Source organism: Neofelis nebulosa, chromosome 2, assembly GCF_028018385.1.
Source record: "Neofelis nebulosa isolate mNeoNeb1 chromosome 2, mNeoNeb1.pri, whole genome shotgun sequence".
NCBI lineage: Eukaryota > Metazoa > Chordata > Mammalia > Carnivora > Felidae > Neofelis > Neofelis nebulosa.
In genome coordinates, this window is record NC_080783.1 from 206,702,028 (window position 1) to 206,723,566 (window position 21,539).

General features: G+C 54.0%; 1 protein-coding gene across 1 annotated transcript in view; it reads left to right on the top strand.

The window, feature by feature from the left end:
- The first annotated feature begins 2,329 nt into the window (after positions 1-2,329).
- Positions 2,330-21,539, top strand: part of ECE1 (endothelin converting enzyme 1) — a 113,900-nt gene continuing 94,690 nt past the window's right edge. The window contains exon 1 of the mRNA XM_058718749.1: positions 2,330-2,482. Within this exon, the coding sequence (XP_058574732.1) occupies positions 2,480-2,482 (3 nt within the window). The 5' untranslated portion in view covers positions 2,330-2,479. The remainder of the gene's footprint in view (positions 2,483-21,539) is intronic.

Here is a 21,539-nt window from a genome sequence, read left to right on the forward strand (position 1 = left end):
CTCATAATGTTTAGCATTTTCCAGCAATGGAGTATCTTTTAACTAAGGTATATACATTGGGTTCTTTTTTTAGGTATGATGCCTTTTGCACACTTAGCAGACTACAGTATAGTGTAAACATAACTTTAAATGTACTAGGAAACCAAAAAATTCATTTGACTTGCTTTACTGCAGTTTCGTGGTGGTGTTTTTAAACCAAACCTCCAATGTCTCCAAGGTGTGCCTGTAGAAAGAAAAATACACAGACTCTAAGGAGGCTTCACAAACTGAGCACATCCCGTACCCAGCCCCTCTTTCCTGAGACCTTACCAGCACTCAGAAGTGTCCCTAGCTTTCCCTTTCCAGTTATTCCCTCCCCAAAGGTAGCCTGACTTCCCCACAGCACAGATTCATTTTGCTTATTTCTGAACTTTGTATAAATGGGACGATGCTCAACATTTTCCAGTGGTTTGTAGTTTACAAGGGACTTGCGTGTACATTAACTTGTTAAATCCTCACATCAGTACAGGGAGGTGGGCAGGAATACAGAGGAGAAAACTGAGGCCCAGAGAAGAGAAGGGAATCCCCCACGATCACATTGTTGGATAACTCAGGATAACTGGGTTCCAATTTTGTGTTTTCCTGGATCTCAAAATCCAGGCCTCAGGCTACACCTCCCAGGAAGATACTTGAGGAATTGCCAGGAATCTGAGACTGGCTCAGGCCTGGGCAGCTGATGGTATGTTACCCAACCTCCAGGGTGGAGAGAGTGTCTGGGACAGAGACCTGGGCAAGGCCCAACCCGCCCCCCTCTCTACCATGCTTCCTGTCTCCTGCACTCAACATGCTACGTGAATTTTGACAGGTGGCCCTACTCCTTACATCCTTCCCTCCACCTGAAAGAATTCAGAGTACTCTTGAATGGAAGGGGGGAGATTTACGTCCACAGAGCCCCTCCCTGCCCTCTAGGTTGCCACACACACTGCCCAGGAACAGATGGTCCCCTAGAAATCCTGGCATTGTGTGCCTAGACCTTCCCTCTTCTGCACGCGCAGTCATTCTGAGCCAGCTCCTGAGCAGGGGTTGCTGTCCCCTGTTCTTACCCTCCCTCCTGGCACTAGATGTCCTCTCTCCCAGAATCCACCTGTTCCCAGCCAATTCAACGCCCTTCCCACCAGTCTCACGGCTGGTGGGCAAGATTCCGCACGTCTTTCCTTCTTGCCTTATGAACGGCTTCTACTTCCTTCAAAGCCCAAACCCCATCTCCTCCAGGAGGGCTTTGTCTCTCCAGAATACACACTCATTACACCCCTTACACCTTGGTTTCTCTTTCTCAACACAACATGAATACAAGTGATCACAAAGTCACACAAACAAAACACTTTTGCTGCACACACAAGGTTTTTATCTCTTTCCACAAACTAGGTAGGCTACATCCACAGTGTACCGAATCACAGCCAAGCCTCCTTGTGTGTGCACATGTACACATGCACCCACAACACCACAAAACCACAGGGATTTGGTCTCTGTAACAGGGACACAGTCTCTACCATATCACATGCGTGTACAACAGGCCCATAAGGCACAGGTCACACATCATACAAATACACAGACACCCTGCCGCTCCCTCCTCCTTCACTCACTCTCTTATACAACACACATGTAGAGACAGTCTCTCCCCCGGACGCCCAAAATGCACAGGCATGGAGAGCCATCGGTCCTCCTCGCTGCTTCCCTCCCACTCCTTCTCTCGCCCTGCTCTCTTAAAACACACACACACACACACACACACACACACACACACACACACACACACACACGCAAGCTTGAAGTAACAAACCCCAAATATAGCCAGTCTGCCTTTCGGTCGCAAATAAACACACAGGCACGCGGGATCCACGCCTCCCCCGCTTTTTCTCTGTCCTCTTCTCCCCCTCCTCCCCTCTTGCGCGCGCGCGCACACACACACACACACACACACACACACACCCCACATAAATACACGCGCAGCTGCAGCGCCCTGGGTCACACTCCCGAGCAGGCGCCAGGCAGGAGACAAAGGTCGCCGAGGCTCCTGGCGCCGCGCACCCGCCGCAGCGGAGCCGCTCCCTGGGCTCCGCCTGCCCCCGAAGCTTGGCTCAGCGAGGGCTCACCCCGCACCCCGCACCCCGCAGCCCGAGACTCCGCCCGCGCGGGCCGCGGGGTCCCCACGCAGCCGCGCTCCCTGCCCGGCGCGCCTGGGGTTAAGGAGGTTGTGCGGGGCGGGGTCGAGGGCAGGCTCGGGGCGTGATTGGCTGCGCGGCCCGGCCCCCGCGTCCTGCCATTGGCCGCTCGGCGGGCCCGCCTCCCCGAGTCTAGGCGCCGGAGCCGCGCTCGCCCGCGGGGAGCCGAGCGCGCGGCCGGGGCCAGCCAGCCGCGCCGACCGAGGAGCGCTGCCTGGAGCCGAGAGCTGGGATCCGGCCCGGGGAGCTGCGCGGTGCAGGAGCGGAGCGCGCGAGCTATGGTGAGTGCCCCGCCCCGCCTGGACGGCCCCGGCGGCGGCGCAGCGGTGGGACTCGGCCGCGCTCGCGGGGGGCTGGGCGCCGGCTGCGGCTCTCGCTCGGGAGGCGAGGAGTCGGGGGGCGCGCGGGCCGGGCTCGGCTGGCCGGGCGGCGCCGCCTCGGTTCCGTCGGGGGCCGCGCCGAGCTTGCTTCTGGGCGGCTGGCCCCAGCCGGGTTTGGAGGGCTCGGGGTGGCCGATTCGCTTCGGGGACACTTGGTGCAGTTGGGGTCTGGGGCGTCCGGAAGTCCTGGCTGGGCGTGGAGACCCCGGGCATTCCGGCTGGGTCCGCAGAGGGGTCGGGGTTGGTTAGGGAGCCGGTGGATCCAATTGGACCTGAGTGTCCCGGGACGCTGAGGTCGGTCTGGTGCTGAGGCTCGGCTTGGGGCATCGTGGGTGGCCGAGCCCAGCGCATTCGGAGGGTTCGGTCGAGGGCACTCGGGGACTGTCTATCCCACTATGGCCTACTGGAGTGGAGAATGGAGGCAGCTAGATTGGCGGCTGTCAGAGACCAGGGGACACTTGAGGACCCTGCATTCAGTGATCCGGTCTCCCCAGCATCTCCCCGTAATGGGTCCTCGGAGGAGGGGGTTGCTGAAGGGGTTAGTCAGCGACACCAAGGAGAAGGGACATGGCTGGGAGATTTCATGGGGGTTTCTGAAGCCCCAGAGAGAAACTCATGTGGTTGAGGCTGGGCTTTTTGGAGCTCTTTTAGGGAGGGGTGTTTTCTCTGGAAGGAAAAGCTTGGACCTTTCAATCACCTCCCTAGAGAGGTGACCTCCCTAGATCACTTCTGCATCTTGGGGGCGGAGGCCACCTACTTCTCTTTGCTTTCTTTCCCCTGGGCAAGCCCTTCTGATTCTGTCTCCTAGTCCTGCTCTGTGCCCTGTGAAGTGAGTACAGGTCACCATGTAGGGCCTGAGGAGGGCATGTGCCAGCGATGATGGCTGCCAGTCCCAGCGGTACAGCCACCTCTGTTTCTCTGTGATGCTGCTGCCAAGCCTGAAGGGGCCCAGGTGGGGGCAAGATGGGACCCCTGTAGACATGAAGAGTCCCCCAGTGATTCCCCAGGACCAACCTCTGCTCCGCCCAGAGCTGGAGTCCCCTTACAACATCCCTTTCCCTTCCTCTCTCTCTCCTCTTCCTGCCAATATCTGCCTCCCCCTTTGCCATCACTTGCCTGTTCAGAGTCAGAAGTAATGAAATTATGGCTTAGAGACCATCTTGGATCCAACCTACCTCCTTGGTCAGGAATCTCTCCCCTGGAATGCTCTACTTGGATGGTTCCAGTGGCAGGGAACTCGCACCCTAAGGCCACCCTATGGCCTGGCCCTTGATTTAAAGTCTCAGCACATAGGCAATTAAAGGGGGTGAGACATTGAGGTCATATCATTTGCTCTGCCTCCAAACCCACCCTGACGTACGTTACTCAGAAAGAGAATTTTTTCCTCCTTAGAAACCACTAAAGAAAGAGAGGGCACCTCTCCTTGGACACACTTTTCCGAGCCTTGCAACCAAAAAACCTGCCAGGTTTTAGCATCAAACGGATTCAGGTTCAGAGCCCGGCTCTTCCACTTCCCCACAGGGACTTGGATCAAGTCAAACCCTCACCTTTAACTATCAGTTTCCTCATCTGTGAGAAGAGTTGAAAAGTCTTACTTGCAGGGGTGGAGTGGGGATTTGGTGCGATAACACAGCGGGAGTGCTTGCTCAAATACAGCTTCGTTTCCTTTCTTGTACAGTCTTAAACTCAAATTGGGAAGTTGTGTGTGACATCTGTTTGTTAGTCTGGAAGAAGGATTACAGTGTATCATGTTGTCGGGAGAAGAAGGGGACAGTGAGACTTAAGAATCACTTCTTTGTTCATCATTCAGTGAAGATTCATTGACCACTTACTATATGCCCTGTGCGGAGGAGGAACAACTGTCACAAATACTGTTAGGGGAGCTTCTGCCAGTGTGTAAATGTCTGCCAGGATCCTCATGCTGGGTGGCATATCTTCGGGAGGGGCAGAGGTATCATGCCAGGCGAGGGCCCCCTCCTGGCTGGAGAGATGAGGGAAAGCTTCACTGAGCAAGTGGCATCTGAATCGGAAAGAACATCCAGGTAGAGAAACCCGTGTGAACAGAGGACCAGGGCGTGAGACACAGGAAATTCTCTCGGAAAGGCCAGAAGGGAGCTTGCCTGGCACCTGGGCATGAGAGAGCCAGGAAGGAGGAGAGAACGTGGTCAAGGGATGTTGGTGGGGCCAGATGGCCAAAGGCTTAGGCTGAGGAGTGGATTGTAGACCCAGTGCGCACGCGTGTGTGTGTGTGTGGGGGGGGGGTTGGGTGGCAGTGGGGGAGGGGGAGATGGGGTGGAGGTGGACATCAGGCCTCTTTGGCCCCTGTCATTTGGTTTCCCCTGAACACTAGTTCCTGCTAAAGAGTTTATTCCTTGGATCTCCTGCTCCATGAGTTTTAAACAAACCCCGCATTCCCTCTCCTCCAGTGTAGCCAAGTTTCTTTCCCCTGGCCCCCAGGTTCCAAATGGGGCTCCTTTGGAGGGTGGGTGGGGCTGTTCCCTCTTGTCCTGGCTGAATCTCCCCGATGGTTCCTAGCTACTCACCCAGGGTAGTTCTTAAAGTCCTCAGGTGGACCTCAGTGCAGGCTTGGCCTGAGGGTTCTAAGAAGGCTTTTTCTATCTCCTGTCTTCAGTTGTTTCATACCACCCGGCAGCAGGCACAGAGAGGTGAAGGAGATTGCCTAGAGTCACACAGCAAGATAGGGTCAAACATACCTGCTATATATTTAGAGGGTTACCAGGCAGACAGGTTGGGGAGAAAGAGACTCAACCCAGTGTTCCCAGTCTGCTGTTGTGGCTTCTTGAGAATGTTCCTTCACATTCCAACCTAGGGGCTGAGCTTAAAGCCACGGCTGAGGGTTGGGAATCATCTTTACTGTGAGTGGCCGGGTTGAGGACAGGGTCCAGTGCCTAGGTTTGAACACTGGATGTACCTCCAGCTTGCTGCATGACCTTGGATCAACTATTCCCCCTCTCTGAACCTCCTTTCCTACCAAGTGGGGCAGATTTGTTTTCTTAGCGGGATTATCATGAGGGTACAATCTAGGATACTATGTGGAATGCTTAAGAACTTAAGGTAAAGTGTTACTATTTGAAGATGCTAGGCCAGCCACATGTCCCCTGAACCAGTCTCTACTGGCTTCCCAGAGCCTGGTGGTACCCTTCCACGTGCAGCCAGCATCTACGCTCATAACCGGATTACTCAGGTTTCCTGAGTTGCTAAGATTTTCGGTAGACAGACCCGTTGTTCATTTTTGCTAAAGAATAAATAGGTGGTTTCCTAGACAGAATTGGAGAGACCAGAACCCATCAGGGGAGCGACAAGATTTGAGGAGTGAGAGGGCTACAGGGTGGGTTCGACAGAAGGTTTCGGGCACTAGCCAAGACATAACCCGCTTGGCTAAAGTCCACACTTTGATGTCTACAGCCAGGGAGGAACCATCAGCAAATGTTTATGAGTTTTTGTGTTTCTGCTCCATTTTTTTCCTTTTTTAGTTCACTAGGTGAGCACCCCTAGCACATTCATTCGTTCATTCACCAACCAAGTCCGCCTGGCACAGTACCAGGCATCGGGGCTGCAGTCAGGGTGAAAGAGACCGATAGGTCTCTCTTCCACAGTGTGGCAGACAGGCCGGCAGATAAGGAGCAGGAAATTAGCAGTGCAATTGCTGTTGCCAAGGGGACACACGGTACTGTAGAGCAGATAAGGGAACCTCACCTGGGGATCAGACAAGGCTCCTCGAGGACATGGCATTAAAGTTGCGGCCTGAAGAATGAATGGGACCTGGCAGAGCATTCCAGGCGGAGGGAGCCGTCTGTGCAAGATGGGACAAAATGTGTGTTCCAGAATTAATTCGTCTGGGGGCTCAGAAGATGATGCTCGGGAGGTGGCTGGGGCAGGTGCGCGCAGGTGGGGTCTTGTTAAAGGTTTGGGGCTCGATCCTAAGGATAGTGGGGAGCCACCCTTGAGTTCAGAGCGAGGGGAGTGATGTCGTCAGAGTTGTGTTCTAAGATGGTCACACAAGCTGCTTCGGGGTAGGAGTGGTGAGGCTGGGAGCTGGAAAACCAGTTGGAGTGGCCCTGGGAGAGTTGGTGGTGGTCTAGACACTAGTCGCTGCCCCCTCCACACCACCCACACCCCCAGCATGCTGCCCAGAGTGGGCGGTGAAGAGAGGTTGCACAAAGCCCCTTTCCGCGTGGACATTGACCGTCCTCCCCACCTCCTTTCCTGCAAATAATGTGTGGGGCTCCTGGCCTCAAGGAACTTTGATCTAATAGAGGAGAAGGACGAAGTTCCCAAGTGGCTCTAAAATAAGGTAGAATATGACATTACCAACCTGGGGATACAACTGCAGAGTCACCCCGGCCATGAGTATCAGGGAAAGCTTCCCAGAAGAGGTGGCATTTGTGCTTCCTCTGGCAACAGTTAGTGGAATGGAGTGCTTCGTAGGAGCCAAGTTTTAGAGTAATGAAAATAAGGAGGTGCTGTCCTGTCCTTAAAGAGTTTTACCCTGGGCCAGGTTTAACGAACAACCAATGTTGATTGAATCCCACTGTCAGTAGGGGTCTAGAGCCTGGGGATTCTGCCCTTTTCCCAGATGCCCCAAGGACAGGGGTGGCAGAAATATCCACAGGCCTGTCTTGGCTCACTGACAAGCCTGGGAATGACTCTCTCCTCCCCACAGAGCTGTTGGGGGATTCCTTGGGGGGAGATGTAAACAGGAGAACAAGTTTCTGAAGACTATTCAGGAAATTAGCTGAGGGAGGATCTAACTTCGGGGCTCAGAGACGGAGAGGGGGCCCTGGCTGCTAGATCTTACAACTGTAGAGTGCTTGGTTGTAACCATCTGATGCAACTTCCCCATTTTATAGGTGGAAAGATCAAGGGGCAAGATGAGGATCTCCTGTGTGCCTGGCACTTAAATGTAAACCTCTCTGACCTTCACGTGAACCCCAGGAAGTAGGTTTATCTCCGTTACAGAGCTGTGGAAGTTGACACTCAAAGATCACTTAGGGAATTAGGGACTGGAACCAGGCAGCGGCCTCCTGATTCCTCAAGATTCTGGCTTCAGTCCCAAGTTGCCACCCACTTCAGAAACTCTGCCCTCCTAGGAAAGCCCCCCTGGGGATGGGAATGGGGCTGTTGGGCAGTGGCCAGAGGCAGTGGGAGCTGATTGGGGCTGGACGGTGGCCAGGCTGGAATGTTGATACTTATCTTTCACCTTTGCACAGCACTTGACAGTTACTGAAGCCCTTTCCTCCCCATTCATGGACTGTTCTTGGGTCCCAGTGCCAGTCAGTGGCAGAGCTAGGACGGAAACTCAGCCCTGTGACTCCCAGCTCAGACCCCAGCTCCCCAGCTCCCCAGCTCCCCAGCTCCCGGCATTGCCCTGTGGGCCGCAGCCCAGGTCTCCAGCAGCCCCCTGACCGAAGATGTCCCGGGCTCCCTGCCCACTTGCCCCTAGGAGCATATGAGCAGCAGCTCCTGGCCCGCAAGCCTCCTCCCCTCTGGGCAGGATGGAACGGGACAGGACGGGGTGAGTGTGGGGTGGGTGTGGGGCGGCCGCCAGGCGGAGTAGGGTTACAGTGTAAACACTGTCATGTCAATATTTACCTCTGCCTGGAACCAGGCCTCCCTGCCTCCCACACGCTGCCCATCCAGGTGCACGTGGCCTGCTCCAAGGCCCTGGTCACTGAAAGCCAGGCCAAGGGTGGACATGTAGCTTTCAGGCCAAGCTCTGCCACCAACTTTTTGTGTGGCCCTGAGCTGGGGGCTCTCCCTTCCTGGGCCTTAGTTTTTCCGTCTGTAAAGCGATGCGGCCGGAACAGACCTACTCAGGGGGCATTTTCGGTGATAACGGGCAGGATTACAAGCATCACACTCCGGTTCAGAGCCCAGGGCTCAAGGCCGGGCAGACCTGGGTTTGAATCCCAGTGCTATCACTTCCTCCCCGTGAGACCCGGGAAGCCACCGCACCCCATTGAGTTCCAGTTTGTGTGTACAATGAGATCCTAACTAACTGTACCTGTTTTAGGGTTAGGGTGAGGCTTCACGAGACAGGCTCAAGCTCTTGGCACAGGCTATGAACTGAGTAAGCGGTGGCAATGGAGGTGGTAGCTGTTATTCCAAATAAACATTTCATGATTTTCTGAGCCCAGACACTGGGTTACGTCACTCGTGAACTGGAGCCAAGGGTGGGGTCTCTGACCGCAAGCCCTCCTGGCACTCTGGGGCCGCAGGCCGGGTCAGGGGAGCCCAGGAGCAGAGAAAGCCGCTTGGCCCACACCACCACTCATCCCTTGCCCCCAACACATAGCTGCCCGGCCTCTGGGGCTCCTTCTCATCGGGCAGAAGTCCAGGGCTGAAATGACCTCAGAGATATGTGGCAGTGAGGGGGTGAGGGAGGGTGGAAGAGGCGGAAGGCGGAGGAAGAACCCATTTCCTAAGCAGCTATTTCACAGAAGTTCAGTGCTCATGCGGTGTTCGGTGTTCAGCCGGAGAGGAAGGGGCGTGGGGGGTGCCTGGGACCAGCAACCTCAAGGTGTGGGGAAGGAAGACCAGGGGGGTGGAGACTGCTCCCTCACGTTTTGCTGTGTCATTTCAGACACTCGGTCACCTCTCCGAGATTCGTTTTCCTCACCTCTGATCTGGAGATAGTGGGACCTCTTCTGTACAGTGGTTGGAAGTGTTAATCACACGCTGTTTCGGAAGAAGCCAGCTCAGTCCCAGCACAGCCTCTTTCATGGTCGTGGTCATGAGGACGATATGCCAGTCCTGTTCCGCGGGTCTGTGTGCTTCCCGAGGGCAAGACTGTGCATATTTTTAAATTGTGGCATAATTTCTTAAGTAAGATGCACACATCTTGCGCAGCTCAGTTTTTACAAATGTATATGCCTGCAGGGGGACCTGGGTGGCTCAGTTGGTTAAGCATCGGACTCTTCATTTCTGCTCAGGTCACAATCTCGAAGTTCGTGAGTTCCAACCCCACATCGGGCTCTGTGCTGGCAGCGTGGAGCCTGCTTCAGATTCTCTCTCCCCACCCCCTCCCTCTGTTCCTCCCCTGTTTGTGCTCTCTGTCTCTCTCTCCCCCTCCCCCTCCCCCCCCAAAATGTATACACCGGCAGAACCAGGACCTAGATCATAACATAGGACATTTTCTCCTCCCCGGAGAGGTCCCATATACTCCCTTCCATCCCTCTCTGTGACAGGTGGCCACTAATCTGCCTTATGTCACCCTAGTTTTGCCTGGTTTTGAACTTTATCTGCATGAACTCATAATAGGTACTCTTGGGTCTGGTTTCCTTCAGCCTCAGATAACAGTGAATGGTGTTCAGTTTGCCCACGTTGCCGCACATGCCGGAATGTGCTCCTTTTCAGGCTGCACGGTGTCCCATTGGGCAGAGGCACACGTGCATCCACGGATGACACTCCTGCCTGGGCAGCTGTGACATTCCTGTTTTTCTCTTGGTGGACCTACACACTCCTTTCTCGCGGCTGGATCCTGGGAGTAGATCTGCAGAGTCAGAGGGTCTGTGTGTATTTCACTGTCATGGGACCCACCACGTGGTTCTCCAGGGAGGTGTCTGTTTCTGCATGTGCTGTTCACCTCTGCCGACAGGCCCAAGATCTAGCCTGGAGTAGACTCTTGATGAATGTTTTTTGAAAGGAGGAAGGAATGTGAGTCTTTTCTTTGTCCAGGTGGTTCAGATCCACTCTGCCAGCCCTCCTCTGCCCTCGGGGCCTGGCAGTACTCTCTCCCTAGAACCTGGGCTTTGGGTTTCCCCTGTCATTTCTCAGGGGAGGGAGGGGCCTCTGGCTCTGGAGACCCCAGACCGTGAGGCTCTGCCGGGCTGTGTAACCTCAGGTAGATCCCTTCCCTGCCCTGGTCCTAGGTTTCCCCTTCTGCACAACATGGGGTAGATTGAAGGTTTCCCCAGCTCCCCAGTTTCTAGTGGGCTCCCTTTATTTGGGAGGCATTCACGGCACGCTTCTTCATCTCCAGGATTGTACCTGCCCCACTGGCGAGCCCCAGCTGCCCCGTATCTCCAAAGAAGGACCATTGAGGAAGTAGGCAGGCCCTTCATTCTTACTATCCCTGGTAGGAGCCTCACTGTGAATAAGTCCTCTCTGGGTGAGAGCCCCCCAAAGTGGGCCCCTGGAAGCCTTGTCCACGGAGGCTTTGCAGAAATGGCCTTGGTATCAGGAAGACCTGGGTCTGCATCCTGTGTGACCTTAGGCAAGTCAGTCCACCACTCTGAACTGCAGCATCCTCACCTGCACAGCTGAAAGGATGAAATGAGGTCCCACCTCATTGTAGGGACCAAAGTGGATGAGGCAGTAAAATCCCTTGAGGAGAGCCCTTGAGGAGAGGTATTCTAGGTGAGGGAGCCAGAGACTACACAAGCAAACCAACCAACCACAAAGATCACTTCGGAGAAAGGGAAGAAAACAGAGTGATGTGGTGGAGAGTTAGCTGCGAGGTGGGGAGGGAGCTCCTCAAATGGGTGGGCAAGGAAGGAGGTGACATTAAGCCGAGTCCTGAAGGATGAGGAGAGGGCAGCTGGGCAAAGATGTGGGAGAGGAGAGTTCTGAACAGAGAAACAGCAGTGCAAAGGGCCCGAGACAGGGACATGCGGTTTGGATGTTATGGGCAGTAAGAAGGCTGACGTGGCTGAGCAGAGAGAGCAAGGGAAGAGGGGTGGCAAAAGGTGGGCATGGAGGGCCTTGTCAGGTGTGGGGACAGGGGCTGGAGGAGTTGGCATTTCATCCTAAGAGTGATGGGAAGCCACTGCTGGGCTCCAAGCTGGTGTGTGTGTGTGTGTGTGTGTGTGTGTGTGTGTGTGTGTGTGAGAGAGAGAGAGAGAGAGAGAGAGAGAGAGAGAGAGAGAGAGAAAGAGAGAGAGAGAGTGTGACTGGTTTTGGCAAGGTTCTGGCTGCTGTGCGGATGAACCGCAGGGGGCAGGAGTGAGGCAGGGAGGCGGGCGGCAGGTAAAAGGGGAGCAGGACCCTAGTACTTTGACCTGTCCTGAAGGGGAGACTTCTCTTACGCTAGGATCTGAGATTTTAGCAACTACTTAGAAGGATGGAGAGAGGGAGACAGGGTATCTCAGATGGCACAGGACCTTCTGGCCACAGAGCATGGTGGGCAAAAATCGCCTTTGGAACCCAACAGAGGTTCTCGTCTTAAAACTTCCCCTCGAACTTAGCCCTCCAGAGTGAGATCTCGGGATTCTCCCAGAGTGACCGCTTTCCCACCACCCCAGGTCACGGGGACCCAGAGAAATGAACCGGAAGGGCACAGAGCCAGAGCCTGCCTCCCCCACTTCCGCACACCCTGCCGAGAAGTGAGGGCAGAGGAAGTGGTGGCTGCCCCGGGGATGCCCGGCCCCTCTGCCCTCTGGGCTCCCGCTCCCACGGCCCGGCGCGAGGGAATCTTGTGGCTTTGTGGTTCTGGGTGTTCCAGCTGCTTCGGATCATAAGGCAGCCGTGAGAAGGCACTAGCTCATCTTTTTCTGCATGGCTGCTCCACTTGCTGCTGGGCTTCCCAGAGTGGGGCGGGGGGGTGGGGAACACCGAGAGGGCGTGGCAGTTCGCAGGGTCACCGAAGGGCTGAGACACCTTCTGGACCAACCTCTCCTGGGGAGACAAAGGCTAGGACGGAACAGGGAGGAGATTTGCCTGAGGCCTCACAGGGAATTGGAAGCAGGACTTAGATCTTCATCTCCTGGACTCCTAATTCAGTGCTCTTTCTGTTTAACATGTGGGTTTTACAGTCAACAGACGTGGTTTCTAGTCCCAGCTGGGTGACCTTGAGCCAGTGACTCTCTGAGCCTCGGTTTTCTGCCCCGTGGAAGGGGATAATAGTACCCCCTTTCTCATGGATTGGTTGAAACGATTCATGTAAAGCTCCTGGGATGGTGCACATAGTAGGTCCTCAGTAAGGGGGAGCCGTTATTAACATTATCACCGTTGTGGCTCTGTCTTTCTAAGCCTGGTGACGTGCTGGGAAGAACAGGTGTGTGTGGCCTTCTCTTGCCCTGATTTCTGGTTCTGGTGAATGCACTTAAGCAGGGGAGGGGAGGAAATTCCATCATCACCCCACCCCACTGCTGCTTGCTTATTTTACTTCCCCATATAGTTAGGAGACCCTTTAACAAGGTTCTTAATTACCAACACCACCCCAACACACACACACACACACACACACACACACACACACACACACACGGCTTAGGTAGGCTGGAGCTGTTGTGTCTGCCTCCAGCCTGCACAGGGAGCAGACATAGACTAAATGCAGGCCTAGGATGGAACATCACGTGGCTTCCCACCTTCTGCGTCAGGTCCCTACCACACACTCGCTGATTCCTGTTTGTACGGTGGGGCCTAAGGGTTAAGAGCAGGGGCTATGGGATTGACTTGAACTTGAACCCAGCATCCACCCACCACTTAGTTGTTGTAAAGGGCCTTTTAGCAGGTGAGTTTTTCTCTCTGAGCCTTGGGCTTCCCGCCTGTGAAGTGGGGGTCACAACTTCCTCCCTGGGTGATGGCAGACATGAAATGAGAGACGATGCCATCGGAGCATGTGTGGTGCATATACTCAGTGCTTGACTCAAAGAGGCGGGTGTCACTCAGAGCAACATTGACACATGTCCCAAATCCATTAAGCCTATTCCTCTTTCCACAGCTATCCTTAGATGTTTTCTCGATCACCCCCCACCCACCTGTCATGCACTCCCACAGCCCCTGTCACTTCCCACCCCGACTGCCTTCTGTCAGGGCGTAAGTCACCTTGGATGCGGTTTTCCACCCTGTCACGTCTCCCTGCGTCGACACAGATCAAGAGCTTGAGCTCTGGGGCCAGCCTGCGTAGGTTTGAATCCCAGCTCTGCCAATTACCCAAGGAACCTCAAGCAAAGTCCTTAATTTTTAGCCTTTGTCTCTGCCTAAGGAAAATGGGAACCATAATAGTACCAAACTCAGAGTAATTCCTGTGCAGTGTAGGATCCAGGCCTACCATACAGGAAGTGCCTAGTATATGTTAACTGGTTTTATTCCTAGATGGAGTTCTAGTAGTGCCCCTGCCTTTTCTGCTCTGTATTCCTAGCGCCTGGCAAGGGTGGGATCGGGAGGGATCTGGGGCGGTGTGTAGGGGTGTGCGTTATGGGCAACGGGGAGTTGCCTTACCAGTGAAATGGGCCTCCCTGGAAGGACTGTGCTTGGGGCCTTGGTCAAGGACTCAGGTTACATGGCGAGCTTGTTTACTTGGCAGAGATCCCCCACAACCCTGCTCTGTGTCACCCTTCACTGGGAGGACGTGCAGACACAGCTCTTCCTAGGGAGCCCCAGTCCATGCGTGAGACCGGGCAACACGGCTCTGATACCGTTAGACCACGATCAGCACGGGGCCGGGCCCGCTGCTTCAGGGGAGACCTTCTGGGCCCGGCGACACCTGGTGATTCCGTGGGCGGAAATGATATAATATTAACTTCTGCCTACGTTAGGGTGTTCTTCAGTAATCTTTAGTCTTTTCCTGCCAGCAGTGTTTAATAGCTTAGCTATCACGTGATGATAATGGTGTTTATTGAGTTACTTGCTGTGTGCCAGGCACGATGCTGAATGTTTTATGTGACAAATTCACTTAGTCCTCATAGCAACCCTGTGAGGTGTTTATTATCAGCCCCATTTTATAGGGGGTGAGACGAAGGCACAGAGAGGCAGTGTATCTCTTGAGTCAGTAAGTGGCAGAGCAAGGCTTGAACCCCAGGCAACTTGGTCACACAGCCCATTCTTAACTACTATGCTAGAGTGCTTCGTCTATAACTGACTTTGCCCCACAGCCCTTATGACCGACCAGGCAGTCTCATGGACTCTGAGCACTTCCCCTTCCATGGGAGGCCCTGCAGTCAGCACAGGTGGAGGAATTACTATTAGGTCTTTCTGCACAGCCTTCCTTAAGCGTCAGCTCCGCGACGAGCAGATTCGGACCTCCAGGAGAAAGGGATCTGGAAGTTAAAACCCTGAAAAAACAGAAGAGCCTGTATCAGGGAGAGGCACAGGGAGTCAAGTAGGAGGCATTCAGTGGGGAAAGGAAGGGAGCTCAGAAGGCTGAGAAAGTTGGAATTCAAACTGAATCAGCATTTGCTGAGTGCATCTTTTGTGCCAGGTGTGAGGGTGCCCTCAAGGAACTCCCAGGCCTGTGGCAAAGATAGACAAGTCAACAGGTAAATTCCTGAATAGTATTTGAGTGTGTGGGCAGGAGCCTTTGAGGGCCCGGAGAAGTGGATGACTAAGTTGGCCCTGGGAGGTGATACTTGAGTTGGGTCTCGAAGGATGAGCAGGAGTTTGCCAGCCAGGTGCAGCCAGTAGTTGGCAGAGCGAGAATTTAAACCCAAACAGCTTGTCTTCAGAGTCTGTGATCTCACCCACCATGGCTTGCTTGTCTCCACTACTCTGCAAGGCCTGACCCTGAGAGATGTGACCCTTCTGGTCCCAGGTCCCTCAGTGCGGGCCCTGGGCAACTATCTAGCCATTTCCCATACAACCCCTGCTTCTGTTCCTTGGAAACCTGGCCGACTCTCCTTTTCTGCAAAGGAACTGGGTGGTTGACCAACCTCTCAGAGAGGGTCTCTGCCTGTTCTAGGTGGCCAGGAATTGTGGTGTCTGAGAAGGACCCAGATTCCACCACCAGTGCTCTTGTGGTGGCCCAGGAGGCTTGGGGAGGTAGTGAAGCACTTCCTGTTTTGTTTTTCACCCTCCCCCCTCTTCCTCCCACTGAGCACCTGAAATGTACTTTGCATAAGGCACTTCCTCAGATTATCCCAACAACCTTGGCAGGTCGAGGTTGTTTGTCACCATTTTAAAAGTGAGGAAGGCAGCTCAGAGAGGTTGGGCCACATGTCTGAGGTCCCACAGCTAAGCAAGTAGGTAGAAAGACCAAAATTTATACTGTGATTTGTCTAAGCCCAAGGCCTGTGCTTCAGCCATTAGGAAGCATACCAGTTTCTGATAGACTGTGTGCCTTTCTGCTGACTGATGCTTTAACCCTGTTATAACAGATAACCTCTGGGCTTAGAAGCAGGGCCCCCAGGAGTTGCCGGTTCCAGGTAACAGCGATACGATTGCATTAGTTGCCATGCTTCTCAAACTCGAGTATGCGTGAAAACCATCAGAGATTCTGAATGCTAATGCAAATTTCATTGCCCTTGTCCCAGACATTCTGATTCAGTAAGTTTGAAGTGTAGGGACCTACATTTCTTTTGTTTTGTTTTGTTTTGTTTTTTTTAATTTTTGGGACAGAGAGAGACAGAGCATGAACGGGGGAGGGGCAGAGAGAGAGGGAGACACAGAATCGGAAACAGGCTCCAGGCTCCGAGCCATCAGCCCAGAGCCTGACGCGGGGCTCGAACTCACGGACCGCGAGATCGTGACCTGGCTGAAGTCGGACGCTTAACCGACTGCGCCACCCAGGCGCCCCGGGACCTACATTTCTGACACACTCCCAGATTCTGATGCTGGTGGGCCATAGATCACACTTTGGAAATCCTGATGTATTACCTTGTCTGCTCTGGGCTCCGTGTTGTCCTGGGCATTTTATTTTGTCTTTCAGCCATCAGAACATTGCTTGGTGGCAGAAATTGATGCAAAAGGAGGCAGGGTATCCTGAAAGAGATTTCTGCCAGTCATAATGAAGACATTTTTTAAAAAATATTTATTTTTGAGAGAGAGAGAGAGAGAGAGTGTGTGTGTGTGTGTGTGTGTGTGTGTGTGTGTGTGTGAGTGGGGATGGGGCAGAGAGAGAGGGAGACAGGATCCAGAGTGGGGTCTGCACAGCAGTGAGCCTGATGCAGGGCTCGAACTCACTAACCGTGAGATCATGACCTGAGCCAAAGTTGGACGATCAACCGACTGAGCCCCCCGGGCACCCCATGATGAAGACATTTGTAACCAAAGTGTCCAAAGTTTTAATTTAATCCTCAGATTAACAGGATCAGCCTGGCTGGCTCAGTTGACTGAGCACGAGACTCTTGATCTTGGGGTTGTGGGTTTGAGCCTGATGTTGGGTGGGGAGACTATTTAAAAATAGGATCTTAAACAAACAAACAAGATTAGGAAACTGAGGCTCAGAGAAGTTAGGTGACTTGCCCAAAGACAGTTTGTAGTAGCAGAGCTGGGATTATAACCCAGATGCCTCAGCTGCCAAGGCTGCCAAAGTAACCCCCACACTGCCTCTTCTGCAGACTCTCGCATACAGATTCTTGGAAGCACAGAATCTAGCTCCTCCCACCAGGTAAATATGGGAAGATTAATGGTGACAATAGCTACCATTTATTGAACACCCGTTATGTGCAGGCATAAGGTAGAGAATGGTGAGCACACAGACATGGTCTTAGGTAATCTCATGGATCTCTAATTATCAGCAGGATGCTATGTGAGTTTATATCAGAGGGGCCCCTCCAAGGCAGAGGCTCAGGGGACCAGCATCAGGGAAGACATCTGTGAGGAAGAAATATTTGAGAAGAGATCTGAAGGATGGGGTAAGCTAACCAGGTTAGAAGATGGAGAGAAAGATTCTAGGCCAAGGGAATAGCATGTGCAAAGGTCTTGAGGTAGGTGACCTCTATAGCACGTTCATGGTAGCTGGAGTAGAAATCAAGAGCAAGTGTGACCCAAGGTAAGCTGAGAGGTAGTCAGGGGCTGGGCCCCACAAGCAGTGTAAACCAGGTAAGAGACTTAGGCCTCATCCCAAGAGCAGTGGAAGTCTCTGTGTGTATGCGTATGTATTTTCAAGTGAATAAATTTTAGGCTTTTATTTTCTTTGACACCAAAGACCCCATTTGAGCTGGAAAAAGAACAGAAGGCAAACATTTATAACCAGCAGGGTGGAGGGTTCAGCGGGGCCTGGAAGGGGTGTCAGCAGGGAGGCGACAGGATCTGACTTGCCTTTTTATCAAACTCACTCTGGCTGTCCGCTGGGGATGAGGGGGCAAAAGTGGGGGTGGGAAGTGGTTCAGCCCAGGCCGGTGGTAGTAGCAGTAAGAGAGAGAGGCAGACGGAGACACTGAGGGGTAGGATTGACAGGGCTTGGCGATTGGTTGGGGTGGGGCCGGGGATCCAGCCCACTGCTCTGACAGGTGGGAACAGAGCCTACAAAGGTGTGTGAGCTGCCGTGGGTCAGGGTCACGTAGCTCAGCATCAAAACTCCTGACTGACCCAGGGCCTTCCAGGAAAACTCTGACTCAGGGCCCCGATTCCCGGCAGCTACTTCAGCAAAGTTCTTCCAGGCTTTCTGGTGGCTGTGCCCCCTCTCCGTGTCCCCCCCCCCCCCCCCCCCGCAAAGACTCTGGTGGCTTCCAGGGAGGGGGATGCTTTGTGCGCACAGATTCTGTCTTTGAAGCCTCTGTTGGGGGAGGGGAGAGGGGTGGTGCTCTGACCTCCAGATTCTTTCTCTGTGACCTCTGCACTGAAGCCCTCCCCAGGCTTTTGAAGGAGCCCACAGAACCCGGGCTGGGCGGGGGCTGGAGCCACTGTGTACAAACAGCCCCTCACTGGGTGGGGTGGGGTGTTCCAAGGCTTGGAGGAGATGCCCTGCCATGGGGAGAAAGGAGTCACAGAGCCAAAGCCTGGGCCTGCCTCGTTGCCCAGTGGGGTCTTCCCAGAGGCCAGCAGATGCCCTTTCATCCAAACCTCTGAAAGTGGAAGCTGCTGGCTGCCGTTTTAAGATTTCTGTTTTCTTCCCCTAGTTAACCTTGTCTGGCACATAAGACCACTGAGATGTTCAATTAAATGACTTTCCAGCTCTGCAGGTCCCCACCTCCCGCCCCACCGTGGTCTAAACCCTCCAGGGATCCAGGATCCAAGATAACTCCCCTGTCATGAAACTCATCCCCTCTGTTTCTGAGCCCCCATTTTTCTTAGGATTTGGAATCTCTTTGGGGTTCAGGCTCCTTTTTTTCTCATCAGGGTCCGGAGCCCACTCACCTCACCCTATTCCCTGAGCATTGCCCTGGAACTTGGACCTGGGCCTGATCTCTGGGGGCTGGGTCCGCTGCTGTCCTAGAGACCCAACACCCACAGTCTTCTGGGTTCCTGAATCTCCCCAGGGACTGGCCCTTTCTCGCCCTGACACACAGTAGGCACTCAAGAAATGCCCTCTCTTCCTCCTGCTACCCCACCCCCCAGGCCCTCGCTTTGTGTCGTCTCCTTAGCCTCCTCCCCCTCCCCAACATGGGTATTTTTGCTCAGGGAATAGTGCTCTGTGGGGCAACTGAGCCTGGAAAGTAGCTATTGTTGGCTCAGAATGTTGGGTGGAAGAAGGATGAAGGCTGAGAAGGGGCAGGAAAAACAGATCTACCCGCTCAGCCCCCTGGTCCTGCTGGGTCAGGGTGAGGCAGGTTTAGGACAAGTCTAAGAAAGTTCCCTTCCCACATTAGGGAGCTGCGATCTGGAAATCACGGCACTAGTGTAAAATGGGCAGCCGGTTTGGAAATGAGGTAGGTTAGTGTAAGAGCCACGAGTGGCTTCATGGAGAAGCCAGGATCTCCTTGAACCTCTGGCCAACATCAGGAGGACAGTACCGGGACCCCTTTATAACTCTTTGTAACACCTGTTCTCATTGTTCTCCGACCTGTCTGCTCCACGGAGCAGGACATAGGAACCACGGTTCCCTGAGCATTAACTTTTGAGGGCCCTGGGGGAGCAGCACATTTCATTTCATTAGGATGGACTCTCAAGAGATGGGTCCTGTTGTGTCCCCATTTAACAGATGAGGAAGCTGAGGCTGGGTGAGGCAAGGCGACTCCACAAGGCCATGCTGCTTAGAAGCGGCAGACCCAGTATCGTGGCCGACTCCAGAGCCAGAATTTCTTGTAGGGTCCTGTGGAGTATCCAATATCAGGGTGGAGGCTGGGTGTGCTTATGGCCTAGGAAGGCCACTGGGGGGGACAAGAGGAGGCCAGCAAAGGAGGACGAGCAGAAGGCTGCTCTGGAGCCCCATCTGGGGGTCTCCCTGGAGGGGAGCAGTTGGTACCCTCGGGGGAGGCAGGCAGCCGGAAGCACATTTGGAGCTGCCTCCCAGCCACTCACACCCTTTTGCCTCTTGTCTCTCCTGGAGGGGAAGTCCGTCTTGGCACGCCTGCCCTCGGCAGATGCCAAGCAAAGGATGAGCGGAGGAGGGCACAGCTTCATGGGGCCGAAGTAGAGAGGGGCTCGGGATGGAGGACAAGCCTTCTTGTAGCCAGTCTCGTGTTCATGTGGTCCCTGGGGACACATCTCTGCGTGTTGAATGCCAGCTAAAGGAGAAGTAGAATTTAACATCTAAAATTACCCTTTGCAGTCAGTTCCAACCCCCAGCTGCTGTGTTGTGCTTCTTTAAAGAATAAAACCCAGAACGAAATGCGAGTGAGCATTTGCACTGGTGGTCTCTGATCCATCCACCGAAGAGATTTCTTTTTTTTTTGTTTTTTTTTTTTAACGTTTATTTATTTTTGAGACAGAGAGAGACAGAGCATGAACAGGGGAGGGGCAGAGAGAGAGGGAGACACAGAATCTGAAATGGGCTCCAGGCTCTGAGCTGTCAGCACAGAGCCCGATGCGGGGCTCGAACTCACGCATCGTGAGATCGTGACCTGAGCCGAAGTCGGCCGCCCAACCGACTGAGCCACCCAGGCGCCCCCACCGAAGAGATTTCTTAATGGGAGCCGTTTTTCCCTTCTTTGGTGGTTTGCGCGTTCACCCGCTGTCCCCAGGTGGCGGTGAGTCAGCCGTAAAGCTCATTCAGGAAGGTCCAGAGGAGTTTTCTTCTGCATCAGGGTCCGTTTGAGCAATGCCAGGCGACACCCAGTGACATGCTCCAGGGTGGGTTGGGAGATCCTCTGGCTATTTGTGTGTGCCACCTCTGCCTCCGTTTGTCCCCTGACTTCCTGGGGCCCTGAGCCACTCAGCCAGCGCGGGCAAGCTGATGAGTGATCCTCGGGTTCCTCCAGCCTGACTCAGCCCAGGCCTGGCTGTCTCTGGGGAAATGTGAGTCATTGCTTCAACCCTGAAATGTTTCTCTTTATGTGGAAAGAAGGGGGAAAGGTTCGGGGGTGGGGAGACCCCCTCTTGGTCCCCTCCAAATTTGTTTCTCAGCTACGAAGAATGCCGTAACCGTGGATGGAGGGGTCCCAGGGCTACTGTTGGAGGGGGCAGCCTGACGCGGTTAAGTCACTAAACCGAATCTCCGCGGCCATCGAGGTCATCCTGGACAGAACCATGCTGGGCTGAGCAGGTGGAAGGATCCTCCTGTCGACCAACACTGGCCCCTCTGCCCCTTCCTCTGCCCACCCGGTGCCCTCAGGGGGGCATGCGGCCCATTCTGTCCCTTAACCCCTCGAACCTGATCGAGTTAAGAAGGTACATGGAGGGAAGGTACGGCAACACCCTACTAATTAGTAGCGGCTGTTGGAAGGGTTTGGCAATCTGGCTTCAGCAAAGGAGTGAGCCGAGGTGGGTTCCATCAGTTAGTGACGTCTGCCAGGGCCCGGGGTGGGGCGGTGGGGCTCCTAACCACCTTCCCCAGAGAGGAACCGAGGGGCCTGTGTCCAGTTGTAGGTCTGGGAGCCCCCATTCTTTTCTAGGTGACCTTAAGTCAATTGTTTTAACCTCTTTAGGGCTCACTTTCTCATCTGTAAAACAGGGCAAATAAATACCACCCACAGTTGTGAAAAATAAATGAGAAACCACCTGCAAAGTGTTTCCTTTGAGTCTTTACTTAGATGTCGCTTGAGGGTGACATTAGGGCCACCCTAATGAAAAATGCCCACCCTTCCCATTTTCCGTCCCCCCTCCCCTGCCCCCCCACTTGATTTTTCTCCTTAGCACTTACCATAATTCGGTCCCCCTGCCTCTGCCTTCTCTCCAAGTTAGCGTATCCACTCTTGAGGCTTCATGCTTAACTTTTCTTTATTTAATTACTATTTTT